General features: G+C 35.0%; 1 protein-coding gene across 2 annotated transcripts in view; it reads left to right on the top strand.

Annotated features, from left to right (window-relative positions):
• Positions 1-16,547, top strand: part of DCAF17 (DDB1 and CUL4 associated factor 17) — an 18,387-nt gene extending 1,840 nt beyond the window's left edge. Inside the window, exons 3-14 of one of the 2 annotated variants that reach the window (XM_008634768.2) lie at positions 1,107-1,197; positions 2,074-2,216; positions 3,019-3,097; positions 3,245-3,334; positions 5,467-5,574; positions 6,084-6,189; positions 9,626-9,768; positions 11,173-11,282; positions 11,727-11,814; positions 13,301-13,384; positions 14,775-14,930; positions 15,683-16,547. In XM_008634768.2, coding sequence (XP_008632990.1) covers positions 1,107-1,197; positions 2,074-2,216; positions 3,019-3,097; positions 3,245-3,334; positions 5,467-5,574; positions 6,084-6,189; positions 9,626-9,768; positions 11,173-11,282; positions 11,727-11,814; positions 13,301-13,384; positions 14,775-14,930; positions 15,683-15,808 — 1,324 coding nt within the window. In that variant the 3' untranslated portion in view covers positions 15,809-16,547. Of the gene's footprint in view, positions 1-1,106; positions 1,198-2,058; positions 2,217-3,018; positions 3,098-3,244; positions 3,335-5,466; positions 5,575-6,083; positions 6,190-9,625; positions 9,769-11,172; positions 11,283-11,726; positions 11,815-13,300; positions 13,385-14,774; positions 14,931-15,682 lie in introns of those variants that run through there. The other variant, XM_017735682.1, reaches the window with a different exon arrangement.
• Positions 16,548-17,097: the final 550 nt, after the last annotated feature.

The following is a 17,097-nucleotide window of genomic DNA, read 5'->3' as shown; positions in this document are numbered from 1 at the left end:
AGGAATGGAAGATTACCACCGTTTTCTAGTCTTGCACTAAAAAGCCAAATGAATAGTAGTTCTTTGTAGTCTGGTAACTAGCACTGTGCTAAAGAGTGTGTCACAGAATCAGCCTATGTAACAAGCTTGGTACTACGTAAATTCTGTATAAAATAGGTAAATTATTCTTCATGTAAAAGTACAGCCCGCAGTATGTGCTAGTTTTTGCTAATGTATTTTGCAGATTACTTCTCTGATCTAATGTATTCTCCTGTTCCATGACCAGTTGCAGATACACAGGTTAGGAGGCAGGACATGGTAGGGTAGAGGACAGGAAATCTGTGTCCACCAGCCCTTGTCCTTGCCTGTCCCTACTGTGAGGGAAGTAGCATGGACTTGGAGAACTGCATTGCTGAGGAAGTTGTGGGCAGAGCAGTTTTGAGATAGTGTCATATGATACATAAAAGACAAACTACTCTGTCAGTGTAAACCACTAAGAGTTAATTAAATTAATCTATAACCCACAGCTGAGATCTAAATCTGCTTTTTTTCCTACATTGTATGAATGTTTTCAGTACTGGGTTAACCTGTCTAACATCTTTCAGGTTTTTCTTTGTCTCATCTTCTCCCAGAGGGCAAAACTGTGCACAGTACAAAGCTTTTCTTTTAGTTAGTAGAGGTTTTTTTTAAAGTATCTGAACATGACGCCACACCTTTGTTATGAACGGCAACATTGGAAGAACTTGAGGGGAAGGTTCCAGGATGATCATTAGTTTTTGAAACGTGCTTTCTTCTTAATGTATATCACTAGCGCAAGAATGTTACTATTGTTACTTAAAAGAAAAATAAACCAAACTAAAAGTAAACCCAAAACTAAAAACAAACAAAAAAAAAGCAACCAGACCAAAAGATTTAGAGAAGTTTAGCTTTTAAATATTACATTATATTAACTATTGCTTATTAGGCCTTATTTTGAGAGCAATTTCAGGTATATTTACAAAGGTATATTTACAAATTTTTCTGACCGGCCTAAGGAGAAGGCAGGATTTATAAAACTGTATGAAATGACTTGTTGATAGAAAGTGGTCTATAAAATAGACTAATGATTAGCAATCATTTTCCTCTAGCATTGCACAAGAGCCAAGAATACTTTATCAAAAGTCAAAGTGTGCCAAGTCTGAAAAAATAGAAGATGCTTTATTATTGGAATGCCCACTGGTAAGATTGCTTTTTACTGGAGCATTGTTATGCAAAATACTAAATTAATATATTTTGGTGAAACATTTAGAATGGAGTGCTCTTTCCTTCCAAACCATTTTCTCAATGTTTTTAGGGAGTTAAGTCATTAAAGGTTTGCAACATGTGCCTTATTTATATTAACTGAACATTTAGAGGTATACTTCTCTGTATTTCTCAGTAGTGCATTCAAATGCTTTTTTTGTAAGCTTTCATGGAAAATTTTAAAACCAGTGCTTTTATGCTTATGCAATTAATTCTTAATTCCTTACAAAATAAATTCTAGGACAGTAGCTGGGAGTTTTAGTTTTCTCCAGATCTGTTGACATTAAAAAAACCAAAAAGCAGATACACTGGAGGCCTATTGAAGCAACCATGCCCAAAAACTGTTCTATTGTTTCTAACTAATAATTACATAATTTCTCTCCTTCACCCAGTGTCCACAGAGCTTAGAAATATAGCCCTATCCATGAGGTACCTAAAAATAAAGCAGTGTAAATGCCATTTGTAGCAGTTACTACTGAATGTCTCATTTTGAAATACTTAAAGAACTTTATCTTCAAGATTGGTATCAATTAGATCAATAAGCAGTTAATTTTTCACAAGGCAAGGATGTTTTAAAGGCTGTCTTTTCTAGAAAAGGTAACTGTCTTGCAAAAAATGTGACAGCAGACTATTTATGTGATAGGTGATTATTTGGCATGGACATGAGCTTAGAGATACTGATCTGATTAGCAGGCAGCTTTCCTCCTTCAGTTTTTGAGGAATGTGTATTTACTTTTGTGTTCTTCTGACTGTGTCAAAATGTTATGTATCCTCCTGATACAAACTTTTTTCTAATAGCCTTTTTTTATGTAGGGGGAAATGCTACCGAGTCCATCAGATTACAAAGCTTCCCTGATAGTCTTGACAGTGCAGAACTGGCTTCTACGTCTCTCTGCTGATAGTGGAGAAGTACTGGAAAAAGTATATCTTGCTGGTTCCTGTTGTAAATTCTTCAGGTATTACACAACAACTAGGCTTTATATCATTAGCAGTCATTAGTAGTATAGTGGAGAAGGAGAGCTTTATATAATTAACAGTGATTAGTACTACAGAGGAGAAGGGGAATTGTGTTTATTTTAGTACTATCCTATGGCTGACAACAGATTTGTTAATCTAGAACATTACCTGGAGTAGTGTTCCTGCATGCTCTTACCTGTAGAAGAATTTCACCAACTTAAGTATTATGGGGTCAAATTTGGTATCAAGTTCCACAAAACCTAGCGTACTATTTGCTTTTCTCTGACAACTTTACAGCCTTTAGTATTGCAATAGCAACATACCAAGAGAGGACTTTAAAAGCTGAAAAACAAACCTGATCAAACATACAAACAATATGCTCAAAGTCTGAGATGTTTTTAATTTGCAAAGATTCTTCTCCATAGGGTAGATTTTAAAGCAGAGCAGTTACTTTTCTGGTAAACTGCTTCTTTTTTTCAGTTTTCAGAAGAAATTATTTTCTTTAGGCTGAAGGATAAGAAAGTGTGATTATGAAGGGAAGGAGAAAAATTAAGATAGTGAATGTTCATGCTTTCCAACTATTTCTCACAATCCTGTATGAAATAAGCCATTCCTAGTTCCATGGATTTTACATCATTGCAAAGAGCAAACATCTTGAGCACCTCTTCCAAATCAAATACTGAAGTTTGCCTGGGCACAGGCATTGGCTTAGTTATGGTTGACTATATCTTATGTGAAATAATATATTTATTAATAAATAGTTTTTATGTCATTAAGATAGGCCTTTCTTGTCACAAATAGGTATCTGAGCTGGGATACTCCTCAAGAGGTAATGATTGTAAAGTCAGCTCAGAATAAGCTCCCTGCAGCAGCACGGCAGGTAAGTTTGTCAAAAAACTGTCACTTTTACAACATTGATCAAAAAAATTTACAAGCACAAAGATGGGGACATTATACTTTGTTATTATGGTAGAAGATAAAAGTTGTCTTACCTTTAATAACTATATTCAGTATTGTTCCTTCCCAGGCAGGAATCCAGCAGACTGTATTGTTTTATCTTGCTGTATTCCAAGTTTTGCCTCTTTCATTCATTGGAATGCTGGAAATAAACAAAAAGGTAAGTTAATTTTTCTAATAACATGTGATCTGTAATGTAGTTCTATGACAGCTGTAGTTTAGACACTTATTTCAGAATTTCAGAAGTCATACTTACAGCTTGTAAAAGCAATTGAAACATTAATTAGCAGCAGTGTTCTTGTGTCTGATAGGGGCATTGGGGCAAATATTCTTAATTCTAATGACCAGAAGAGAAGATACAAATAGATTCTGTTACTGGGTTGCTCTTTGACATGTGGAAGGACTTTAGCCTTTTCTTAGAACAATCATAAGAATTAGGAAATCCTAAAGTGTTTGTACACTTCTTTTCACCTCCTTAAAGAAAGATAGATGTGCCTCTGACCCAGTCCTAGTAACTGTCTATCAAGTCTATATGCAGTTACAAATGTTTCAAACTTTTATTATCACTGTTATTGAATGACAGAAGTAAATATGTCTTGCTTTACCAGTCAAGAACAAACAACCTGAGTTCAGTTTCTGACCTGTAAGTAAGTGCATATACTTAGGAAGAAACTTTGAGCCAGATTGCAATTATTACTGTTTGATTTTAAGTCAAGAAAGCTCTGGATGCAACTTACACATGAAAGAGTACAAACATGCAAACTCTGTCTTTTAGGTTCTGTGAGGTACAGTGTCTTTTAAGGTCCAGAGCTATAAGCTGGAGTTTTAGCTGGTGCTAGGTTGGGTTGAGGCTATAATTGAAATTGGGCCTGACAAGTGAAGGCATGGGGTTAAACTTTTTCATTTGGGCCCATGAAAGTTTGGGGGTACTGTGTATTGTTCTGTTCAAAATTAGTATTTGGGACTGGAAAAAATGTTACCAGTATCAAAGGTATTCTCAGTCTGGTTAGGAATGGCATGCCAAATTCATCATGGTCATAGTAGGCGGAACATCTGAAAGAGCACTTCTTCAGCTGGGTCTGTACCAAGTACTCATCAGAGAAATTGTTAAACTATAATGGAAGGGCAGCATTTTAGATGTGAGAATCACCCAGCAGGAGATGCAACCAGTGAAGGCAATGCCAGACCTGCCGCAGATCAGAGGAATGTGACTGTTAGATTGGAGTTAGGGTTAGTGTTACTGTTTAAGACTGCAGAATGCACCTCATGCATCAGCTTTACTGAGATGGTGTACCACAATAAATTCTGAGTTCAGAGTCGCTGAGGTCTTAAGGATAGAAAGGAGACTTGAGGGTTGGAAGATTATTAGAGTTTGTGTCTGAAAGACACAGAGACCTAAGCTAACAAATGTATTGAGAAAGAGCTGTAAAATGAAGTAAAAGGTGAAGTCTCAGAAGTGAATGTATCTTTCATAACTGAACAGATCACAAAATTGTAGGTAGTGTTAAGGTGTAGGTGTCTTACAGTTTCTGGGTTTCTTTATTTTTTATTGGTTTTGAGCCTGTTTTAACTGGTTTAATTGCTTTTTTACATAGTAAGTCAGATTAAAGAAAACTACATTTCCAAGCATATCTATTAAAAAAACCCAATGAACTTCACATGTTGCTATTAATTAAATATGAAGAATTCATTTGTGGGGTTTGCTCAGTGATGTGTTAAGCAGTAGCACAAATGAATAGTGCATAATTATTAAAAAGGAAAAGTCAGCTTCTCATGTATATGTCTAATTTGGATTCAGAGAGAATCCTGTACTCTGTGACAGCTGGATAATGAAGTTTTAGTACAGCTGTACGCAGCCATAGAGTTGTGATTAGACTAGTATTTTACCCTGGTGGTGAAGAAAGAACAGAAGATCTGAAATCAGGACTTTTGGATTGAGTTGCTAGTTTTGCTAACATTCCTGTGGGATGCTGGATAATATAATCTATTCATGTATGATAATAACTGGGTAGCATGATATGAAGATAAACTGAGAATGTATTAGAGCATGAATCTGCTTGCAGAATATGACTAATCTAACCTCAGGTGTTACTGCAGTGCAACGGATTAAAGAAACTCAGCAGAAGAGATGAGTTACAGAAAACTTCATGAATTTAAAGACTGATCGTAGAGATTGGTCAGAATAAAAAAAAATAAAGCAATTGCAAAATCAAGGACATAATGTCAGTTATTTGTGTTTTCTCTCAATTATTTCTTCTCTAATAGAATATTTTTTGCTTTATTTTATTCCAGATTTTTGGTAATAGTGTGACAGATGTTGCTGTTTCTAATGGAATCCTGATTGTAATGTATAGCATGGGTCTGGTCAGGCTCTATAACTTCAAGGCCATTTTGGAACAGGTAATGAAACAAAAGAGTTTTCATACAGTCCATGCTATTTTTGGGTAAAAAGTCATAAATATTTGTGTATGCTACATAAGTACATGGGGCATGGGTCAAAGGATAGGTTCCTGCCCGAATTTATGGTCAGAAGATACAAATGGATACACTATTAGAAAAATTACTTGCAACAGTTACAGTTGGCAAAACATAAGAGATACAGGGTCAGACAGGCACTTCTGAGGAGTTATGTAAATGTTAGACCAGATGTGCTCCTCTTTACACACGTATACTGTAGTTATAGATGATTGTTAAGGCCAGGAACTGGTGGGCATGGGGAAGTTTGATCTCAAACAGAACTGCAGTGAGACTTGTGAGTTTATATCCTTCCAGTCAAAAATCAAACTAATTCAAAAATAAGACCTCAAGCAGTATCTAACAAGATAAAGAATGCAGTAGTAATAGAGCAGTAAAACTAAAAAGCAAATAAATATGCATCTGTAAAGCTAAATTGTTCTGTGTTATTTTAGTTCATGGAACAACCATTTGATTTGGGACAAGAATTCAACTGGAATGGTCAGGTGGGAGTTGTAGGAAAGTATCCATTTGGTCTTCCATGTAACATTAAAATAACAGGTAATTATGATCTTTGTATTGGCTTGACTGGTGGCTTTTATGGATTAATTGTGACTTATTTCACACTAAGGAAAAATACTAAAATTACTGTGCTCATGTTGTGCTGTAGCTGTATTTCTGGATTTACATTATAGTAAAATGCGCTTTGCTTTACTTCTAATTACAGTAATAATTATATAAGACACACCAAGAAAACTATTAGAGCAACTAAGCTATCTGAAAAACTTTATAAGCAGTGCATGAAATGGAAACCCCTTTCTTTATTTCTGAGATGCAACTGTTCTTAAGAAACAGGAAGGACTAGGATAGCTGTTAGTAGCACCCAGAAACAGTATATGGTATGTAAGCAGAAGATGTGAGAACATTTACTCCAGCTTGCAGAGGAAATTCAAAGAGACTGAATAAAATTTGTCTGACTTGCATTTTGATATTCTAGGTTGTCAGAAATGTGCCAGTTTCAGTAAAATGAATTCCTGAGAAGAGAACAAATTATTAAAAACAATTCTAATGCCTCAAATCATTAACTTATAAATGTTCTGTGTTACTTAATGACTTCTTTCTCTAAAATGAAACAGTGGCTTCTGTTGGTATACTTGAGATTAGAATTTGGTGCTAAGAATCTTAATGAATGAGCAAAGCCTGAGACTTTCTTCGAAATTTCTTTTCTTACTTTAAAAATACATTCTCACAAGTTCACACTTGAGGCATCTAAAAAAAAAATTTAAAAGGTTGGTTTCACAAATATCAAAGAATGCATGTATTTATTTATTTAATTTAAAATGCTTCTGTATTAAACGTTTTTTACAGGTGATTGTCCACATAAAATATGCTTTTTTTTTTTCAGTGTCAGATAACAAGTGACACATCAATCCATATTTATATAAAAATGAGGGAGTACACAAAGATAAAATACAGACTTACATAGTGAAGTTATAATGCAATGTTTTAGCAAAACAAAGTAATAGGCTGCTATATTTGATCTCTCAGGTTCTTTCCCCATTTTTCTCTCCATCTCGATCTGTGAAACCACCATTTAACGTCAGGGACCTGTGGAAAGCCTGCTGTGGGAACTTTAATAGGACAATTTGATCTCATGGCTTATAGATCATTGTAGTTTTTAGTTTTGAGATTTAAAACCGTGGACTGGAGAAAACATTTTTGATCTTTAATCACATTCAGGAATTTGTGGTTAGGAAGTTTTGAACCCATGACATACATTTTTCGTGGTTGCTTTTTGCAAATAGTCGCATTCCTGTGGTTTCCTTCTTGAAAGAATAGTTGCATTTCTGAGTTGTTTTCTTTCAAGAATGAGACGGGCAAATGCTTCAGTGAGCAAGATCCTAACAGTTTCAGAGTGCAGGCTTGTATTTACTATAATTGAACTGTGTCGTTTTCCTTCTTACTTAGTCCTAGCCTCCCTACAGAAATTGCCTGAAGGGATGGCCATTATTACAGTACTGTTTCCATGGTGTGAGGTACCCGAAAGGAAGTGTAGAGAGATCGAAACATACAGGCTACTATGTACTATGCTACAGCTCTTAACTGGTGAGGAATTGATTTTGGTCACAGTGTGTGATTTTCTGAACGGTCCAGAACTTAAAACTGTAGTTTGATTTATTGTTAGATGATACAGTAATTTCAGGAAAAAAGCAAGGAGAAGGATACCTTGTAGAAACCTTTTCCTGTTCTTGTTTCTTTGGTTTTATTTGCATTTAGAACAAACACTTGTTAGTGCTGCCAGGAACAACTTATGATGAGTTTAGATGAGTCTGCAGAGTTTAAAGTAAGTGAACAAAGAAGCTCAATTGGAGATTGAAAACTGGCAAGACTTGGGAAAGGACTTGCAAACAATAAAACAGGAGGTGTTAAGCAACCAGAGCAAGTGACATACAGCAGGAAAGAGGGAGTTGAGGCAGCAGAATCACATTATCACAGTGGTTTAGGTGGCTATGATCTTGCAAATCTTTGCCAAATGAACATAAAAGGAAAGGCGTATTTTATAAGTAGGCTCTACTACTCAGTATTGATATACTATTGAGATACATTTAATTGTATCATTTAGTTCATCTACCAGAATTTTTGAGGGACCTTGATATATATGCTTTATTTAAAAAGTTGTTTGGGTAAAATGTTAGCAAACTTTCTTAAGTCATTTTTCATTTTCTGACTGATTTTAGTATCAGTAGGTCCTTTGCTTATGCTTCCATCTTCAACATTCTCTACATTTCCAGCAGATCCATGAGTTTTTTATAACCTGTAGTTTGTTATATCTTGCACAGAATCACCCATTTCCTATGCGTCACTCCAAAAGGCAAATAGAACATAGTCACTTTCCAGCTTAGGAAAGACTTCATTTCCATTGGCATTGAACTAATTCCATTCAATCTAAATGGCTAAGTAGATGGAAACATGAACAAAGGAAGAGGAGAGAAGCACATAGTATCTGATGTCATGTGACAGCACCATTGGCAGCTAGGATAATTATCTACACTAAGCAGGATAAGAACAAGTCAAAATTTGGATAAGACGTTTGGGACCCAAAGTCCAAATAAGAACCTTGTTCTCCTTGCCCTAGGTCAGTTTGGGTTTTTGTGTTCTGCCTGTCTAAATTCCCCTTGTAACTGCAGATTTTCTCCACATTTTGTCAATTTTTTCCCAGCTTTTCTCTGTTAGAAAGAGCTGATCTTCACTCTAAAGTTGATTCAGTTATAGCAGCTGTAGAAATTGCTTTGATTTACCTAGTTGGCAGAAGTTGTAAAGTTCTGTGCAGTCCATTTCATTCAAAATGCCTCTCATTTAGTAAACAGAAGACTTGTAAGAATGGCCTAGTACATCTCTATAATTTATCCCAACTGAACTGAAAGGAAAACTAGATACCTTTTGCCATTAATTGCAAAAATTTTTATATTTTGATTGATTTTTATGAACTCAGCTACAGATTGCATCCATTGTGGTCCACACTATTTTGTTGTATTACACAAAAGGAGAAAGCAGAATCTGCATATTCTATCCTCCTGCATTTAATTCTGTTGAGATTGCTGCTTGCTGTTTCCAGTTATTTATCACTGTTTTTCCCAAGACAATAGTGACCATTTTGATATGGTCTTCGATCTGTTCATGTGTACATCCTTTCTCAGTCAGATAATTTTAATTATTTGCTGTGTCTTTGCTTGTAAATCAAAGGTACTAGAAAAGTAGTTCAGCATCAAGATCTAAGAAGGCAGTAACCCTCCAGAGGGAACAGTGCAGATGTGCACCCGGATGCTAGGTGAGGTAGCATAGCTGGTGCTGGAAAAGAGTTCACAGCCAATGTGTTTCCACCAATCTTCAAAAGTTCTGAAGAATTTGTAGCTTTATTGGAATTTAGAATTGTAAGGATCAATGGAATTATGACTGTTCTGCTACTAATGGTGTTAACATTACCGAATATTTGCAGATACCCCACCTTTGCTATTTGAAGCATCTTCTCTGGAGAATGCATTTCAAATTGGAGGTTACCCTTGGCATTATATCATCACACCTAACAAGAAAAAACATAAAGGAGTCTTCCATATTTGTTCTCTGAAAGACAATGCTTTGGTAATATATTCAGAAAGCAGCTTCTCTGAAATTAATGTATATTATGTTTGTCTTCATCTCTTATTCTGAGTAGGTAATAATACCTTTGTTTAGCAGTGTAGAGCTTACACAGGGATCACTCCAGTATCAAATTAGCTATCCCATGGAGTCATGTGTAAAATAGTTTCTTCTGAATTAGTACTGCTTCTCATATTTCTTTCATTCCAATACAAACAGTAGCGCTGTCAGAGCTACACAGCACTGTATTCATGACTTAAAAGTTAAGTCTCATTACCTGTTTCCTTGGTTACATGGTAACATCCTAACACTTCTGACTAGTCAGCCTACTAAATGCTGACTAAAGAATTATTTTAAATTTTAAGAAATTGCAGAGTAAATGTCCTTGATGTTTGTAGTTTATCTTTGACTTGTACCTTCTCTCTCTCCTTAAAAAGATTTGATTGCTCAGTTTAATCCCTTTTTGTCCCTAGAAAGGTTTTATTACTTAGTTTAATCTGTTCCTAATTATTTTTGTTTATGTACTATTCATCATATGAATACTATTTTGTGTGAGCTCTCCCTCTCAGCTTTTATTTTGAATCTGGAATTGACCTGAAGATCATTCTGTATTTCAAGCAACTTCTAGGTCTGTTCAGAGTTTCTTGACTAAATAAGTCTCATTTGTAAATGTCCTTATCTCTTTTGCTTGCCTGATCAAACCAGTTATTTCCCTCCTGTCTTATTTTCAAAACTGATGTTTCACAACTGTAGCTGAAGATCAATTTTGATTCAAATGGACTTGTAGAATCCTTTCTCATCTGTTTTTTTCTATGTGGGTTCATATATTTGGCAATTTGAATGATCGATGTCAGCTAAATTTAACAACAGAAAGCCACTGCCAAAATCCCGAGATTTTGACTGGCTTGCATTTGATTGCTGAAATCACAAGGTATTCCAGGCTTACATGCTCCACAAATAATTTGCACAAAAGAGGCTAAGCCTGAGGTGTGAAGCTGAAGTAGAACTCTGTGCTAATGTTTGTCACATATGTTGACACGTCCCATGTCTTGGATACTCGAATAGTGGGAATTATTGAAGCGTTTGCACAGTTTCAGTTAAATCTTCATTTTGCTTAGTTTCAGGAGAGATAGGATGATACATAGCTAAGGTACAAGGTTATTGCTTATTGCATATTAAAAATCTCGAAACTGCTCCACCGAATATCTTGAGAATTGGAACTGAGTCTTTTTATTATTATTGTTGTTGTTTTTATTATTGTTCCACCGCCATCCTTTCTGGTCATGGTTAGGAGCAATACTTAAAAACCTCCAGAGGTATATAGTGAGGAGCTCAGTATTTCCTCTTTAATTAGATCTGTGAGACTTTCAAAATACTAATATTCTAAGCTTTCTTTTTCTTCTTCAGGCAAAAAATGGCATACAGGATATGAAATGCTGTTCACTTGAACCTGACTGGATATATTTCCATCCAGATATGTCAGGTAGAATAATCCACGTGGGACCAAACTTGATAAAGTATGAGCCTTTTTTACTCAAATCTTGTTTTCATTACAGAAGAAGTTGCATAACTGCAATAAATTCAGTACTTTGACAATTTGCAGGCCCAAAAACTCATCAGACCATAGAAATTGTAAAATCTATTAATTTGTCAGAATCAAAAGTTCTTCTAGAAACATCTGAAGACTTCTGTGTGATGAATGTGGGCACTAGAGGCCACAGTTTAGATTTTGATATGAAAAATATTCAAGGACCACTGTGTCAAGATTTCACTGGTAACCATAAATTACAAAAATAATTAATTTTCATTTTATTTATTTACAATGTTTTAATATAGATTTTTAAAAATTATATAGAAATGTTGCAGTAAGCAGATTAGAATACATTGACTAAATAAAGTCAGTAAGTCATAAAGTCACCCCAAGACATTTACTTACTTTATAATTTCTGTTTCTTTTGTAGAGTCTTAAAGCTTAAGGAAGTTAAAAATCATGCAGATCAAATGGAGATTGCAGAAGATTTTACAATTGTAGCCAACAGAGAAAACTGTGTGAGTTTAGTGTCTGAGACCACAATGTGTAGTTTTGAGCTATACACAGGGGGTTTGCATATCTGAGTAATCACTGTGTTTGATGGGCTTTATTCAAGGTTTATTGAAAGACATTTCTCTGTCTTCATTGGACTTTAAGTAGTATGAAAAGAATTTTGAAAACAATAACACTTTCAGGATAGATTTCTGAAACCTCCAGTCTTTTCTTTAGTTTTCAGCATTCTTTATGGTGTGCAGTGTAAACATGTATCATGGATATAAAACATACTTAAAAGATGGTGACAGATTTCCTTCAAATGAAGGTGCCACCAAGTGATAATTGTGTGCATCTCTGGTGCTCAGGTAAGTAGAGCATACAAATGCTAGAAATGTTTCAAGTCTCTCATAACTTAGGGGTAAGTCTTCATAAGCCAACAAAGACAATACACTGCTTCCAAAAGTCCATTCCTTTTCCTGGCCATCCACACCTGTCACTCTCTCGTGACAAGTCTGGCATTCATCTAACCCTTGGCACTAAAATAACAGAATAATAACCTGACAGAAAACGTGAGTACTTTCCTGCTTGCTTGTTTTGCTGAACTGGAGCAGAACAGGATTGAATCATCAGTGAATCAGAAGAGTGCAGAAAGGTGGAATCAAGCGTGAGAGGATGTTTAAAACTACTGGTAGAACTGAGCTCTTAAATCACCTCAGTTGTTTCACAAAGTCTTTTACGATACAGAATCACAAAGACAATCTAATGTCAAAAAGGTTAAAGAGCACACATGAAAACAATTCTAGGTAGTGCCTGGAACTGTCATTTTGATTGAGCAGACAAGTTATGTCTTATCTAAAAGCAAATTTTTATAATTTGAATACTGTAAAATGTCTGCGAATCTGTGATACTAATTTTGAAGCTTTTGCAGGAAAAAAGGTTTGTGTATTAAAAATCTACACAAACTCAAGAACAAAACTTGCATTGAATTAAAAAACTAAACACCAAGTCATCTAATAACTTGACATACCGAGTTCTACTGCTGCCTGTGCTGTGCTTATTCCTTTTGACTTCTATTAAGACACTGATAACCTTTTTTTTAAATATTTTCGGTGTTAATGAAGCCCAGTGGAAGCACCCATGGTGGTTTAAGATGCTACTTTCCCCATCTTCTGGAAGTAAGAGTTTAGGAAAAAAATTGGTGGTGATTTAGCAGTCATAATTCTCATTCTAGCATCTTGGTTCTAGTCACTTCTGTTCAAAAAATTATGGTAGCTGAGAACCTTTGCCACCTCTGTGGGACACCTCTAAATATGAGTAAACAGCAATAATATCTCAACTAAAGTCACCAAGTTCATGAACTCCTAAGGAAAACAGCAGCACCAGGGCTATGCATAGCTATTGAGTAAAACAAGGTCAGAAAACAAAATATATGAAACAGATACATTGTCAAATCAATAGAAACTAAATTGTTCTGAAGTCTAGAGACACTTTTTGTATGTTTCTCCAAAGGTGAACAACACTGTTACTGTAACAGCTTCTGGTCGAGTGGTGAAAAAGCGTTTTACCTCGCTGGATGATGACCCAGAACAAGAGGTAACTGATGTAGTAAGAGCACTTCATGGATTATTTCACTGTTTAGCTAGCCAAAAGCCCTTCTTGTTTCAGGTGCGGTGGGTGTAACCATTAGCTGTGTGTATCTTTGAGTTCTTTATTCTTCTTCTCTTTGTCTTCTTCTAATTGCTTCACATGCTGTTTATCATCTTTTCTCCTTGGTTGACATTTGAGCTTTGAATTTTCTTTTTCTTTCAAGAACTGATATTATGCCCCATGATACCATAACTCCATGTGCCTTCAGTGGCACAGAAAAGATACGTGAATGTGTCAAACCATTACTCTTTTCTTTATTTAAATGTCTACTTTGAACGTTCCTTATAAAGCATTTTACGAAATGAAAGGAACTTCTTCTTTTCCTCTGCTTTAGGATCCTCTTGTCTTTTTTATAGTATCTCTAAACTTTCTTTTTCTCTCCCAGTTACTTTGATTGGATTGTAGGATAAGGTATTTAACACTTTTCCTTTAAGTAACTGCTTCTTGAGAATGAAAACACCCCTTGAGTCTTAAAAGGTTATGAAAAATATTTTTTAGCTCCATCTAGAGCTGGATCTGTAATTGACATAAGCACAACAGGTAAAATCCATCAGTTTCTGGCAGTCTCTCCTATTCTTTATTCTGAGGAAATAGATTTTACTATGGTAAAAATACAGCACAGTCCAGTATAACCCATAAGGGTCTGCAGTATATCTCCATTCACTTTTTCTTTTAACCATAATAAAAATAATTGCACACTATTTTTCTTTCCTGCTGTTACACTTTACTTGTGATTCCAGTAAATGTTTTTACATTATGGAAGAAAGACTGGCTTGAATTTAAAGAGCATGTCACAGTGAGATAAAGGCAATTAAGATAGTTCACAATCTTCCCGTTTGGGTCTCAGTTCTTCAATGACATATAATCTGTGGAGCAAGAGAGAGATCTGAATAGAACATAGAGATATTCAGGTAAATGGAATTACTCTAATGTACCTGTTCACTCAAAACCAATGATGGTTTACAGCTACACTGTCTCTTAATGACTCTGCTTCAATAAATACATATAAATAAATACATTTCTTCAGCCTCTCCAGAAGTACTTATTTTGTATTTCCTGTATGTTACATATTAAATACATGTACTTGCACATTAGGATTTTTCTGAACATCACTTCTTTTCTCCTACTTAAGGAATTTTGCTGAAATACCCTGACAGCTCATGTTGGGAAAAATGCCTGTTGGGTATCGAGCTCCCAAAGTTTTCTTTCAGAAGATAAGTACTAGAATTTGCCCAATTCTGCTTTCACCTGAAAGAAAAAAGAGCTCTACAATTTAGGTAGAGAGGAATGTGAATTTATGTTTGATTTGTAATCTTGAGGTTTTGTTTTTCCTAAGACATTCAAAATTGTGGACTATGAAGATGAATTGGATTTATTATCCACTGTGGCAGTTACTCAGATAGGAGCTGATGGAAGAGCTCACCTTGACTTTCATTGTAATGAACATGGGATTCTACTTAAGAGTATTCCATTAAAGGAGTCCTGGGATGTGGTGAGGAAAATTCTTGTCTTTTGTTCCCACTGTCTCTTCCCCACACTCATTTACGTACCACTTTTCACATTTCAAGCAGATATAGAAGTAGTGTTGCGAAGGGATGAGATTTGTATAAAATAATAATCACAACTCTAAAATTGTAACTGCTCCATCAGACAGTAGTTAATTTACCTGCAAATCTCCTTTATTTGAAATTGTGATTTTTTTTCATTGGTTGATTTGTTTGGGGGTAAGGGTTGTCCTTAATGTATTTCTGAAGTATTTATCAACTTAAATACTCATTCTGTGGCTATTTACATCAGATTAACTTTGCAACTTGTAAATAGTCTCCCTAGTTTAACTTGAACTACTCATGCATTGAATGAAGCATGGACCTCACTATGTATATATTTGGGAAGATGGAATGGGCTGTTCATACAGTCCAAGTTTAGGTGGACATCCAACTAATATGGTCTGAAATTTTCAGCACCTTCGCACCTCTTTTATCATTGACTGCATAGGCAACTTGTGATCTTTAAATCGGATGCTCTGAAATTAGATTCCTGAAATAGGGATGTGAGAAACCTCTCAAAGTTTTAAAATTCTGTCCTTTATCTGGAAGAGTAATCTCTGTGTATCCACACAAAATTTCTGCCTGATCATGGAGTTCACTGGTGTTAAATATTTTTTGTTCCTTGCGGAAAATGATATGGATCTTAGCAAGTTGTGGAAATAGAGACTGCAATCCTTTTTTTTTTTTCTCATTTCAGACTTACAGTCATGAAGTTTACTTTGACAAAGACCTCGTATTACATATAGAACAGAAGCCTAACAGGAGATTCAGTTGTCATGTTTATCAAATGGTCTGTAATACTGCAAAAGATGATGATCCTTAATGCTATGAAAAAAAACAGAAAGTGTTTTGAAAAAAAAAGGAGGGAGAACTTTTGTATATATTTAAGCCATAAGCACCAGCTACAGAGACTTTTGGATGCTATTTAATGATACTGCAAAAGATGATGATCCTTAACGCTATGAAAAAAACCAGAAAGTGTTTTGTAAAAAAAGGAGGGAGAACTTTTGTATATATTTAAGCCATAAACACCAGCTACAAACTTTTGGATGCTATTTAAGGACTCCATACATATGAAGTAGTCAACTCCTGTTTTTCTTGCTGGATTTAATCTTAACATTTTATACTACTACATAAGGTTTTGTTTCTTTTTTTCTTTGTGACACTGTACACTTGCCTGTAGTTCCTCATGGCTTTTCATGTATTTACCAGTTCATCATTAATGCTAGATGCAGCATTTATTGCTTCTCTTCAGCAATAGGATTGAAATACTGGATATCAAGAAGAAAGATGTGGACTTACTTATTATCTACCATTTGCTGTGATCTGTCTTACATAGTTTTACCTATGCAACTCTAATACAAACTGTTAATTAATCCAAGTATGTAAAACTATCTAGGATAAATTTTGTATGTAGTATGAAAATTGTAGTGTTCCCATTAAACCACTTAGACAAAATCCTTCTCTTGGTTTTGTGTGAGAAATAAAATCACTCAGGTTTTCTGGTTGTGTATGTTTTGGTTTAAAGAGAAATATTAATAAATTATGTATTTTACTGTCTTTTTAATATATCTTTTTATATGTTTTTACAGATAGATAGATAACCAAGCAGTTCTCTGCCTGACTCTGTTAAGGATCAGGAGTTGTGCAGTGTGAGCCAAAGCTCCCAGCTGTTCACCCTTACAACTTGTGTGCAGATACATTGGAATGCTATGTGGTATATTCAGAATCTGCAGAATGAAAGCTTTCATTTTAAATTAAAAAACACTCACAACAACAAAACACAGGCTCTAGACTTCACAGTGATAAAGTTTTTTCAAATGCAAGGCAAAGCTGGGCTCAGGAGAATAGCTCATCAAAACAGAACTCACTGCTATCACTGTCATCATAAGCATGGCAATTCTAAATGCAAATACTTCTTTTTGCTCCAGGCTTTACTAATTAAGTATGGATCATTCTAGTGATGCAATAGAGAAGAGCTCTAGAAGAATGATAAAATTTTTCTATTGTGAGTTTTTAAAGAAAGTGTAATGCAAAAGAAAAAGTTAATTACAATTGTGGAAAGAAAAAAACAACACAATAAGGACATTTAAGAAGATAATGAAACAACAG

Source organism: Corvus brachyrhynchos, unplaced genomic scaffold, assembly GCF_000691975.1.
Source record: "Corvus brachyrhynchos isolate BGI_N302 unplaced genomic scaffold, ASM69197v1 scaffold255, whole genome shotgun sequence".
In the NCBI taxonomy this organism is placed as follows: Eukaryota; Metazoa; Chordata; class Aves; order Passeriformes; family Corvidae; genus Corvus; species Corvus brachyrhynchos.
Note: the sequence above shows the minus strand (reverse complement) of the source record. Positions and strands in the feature narration are given on the sequence as shown.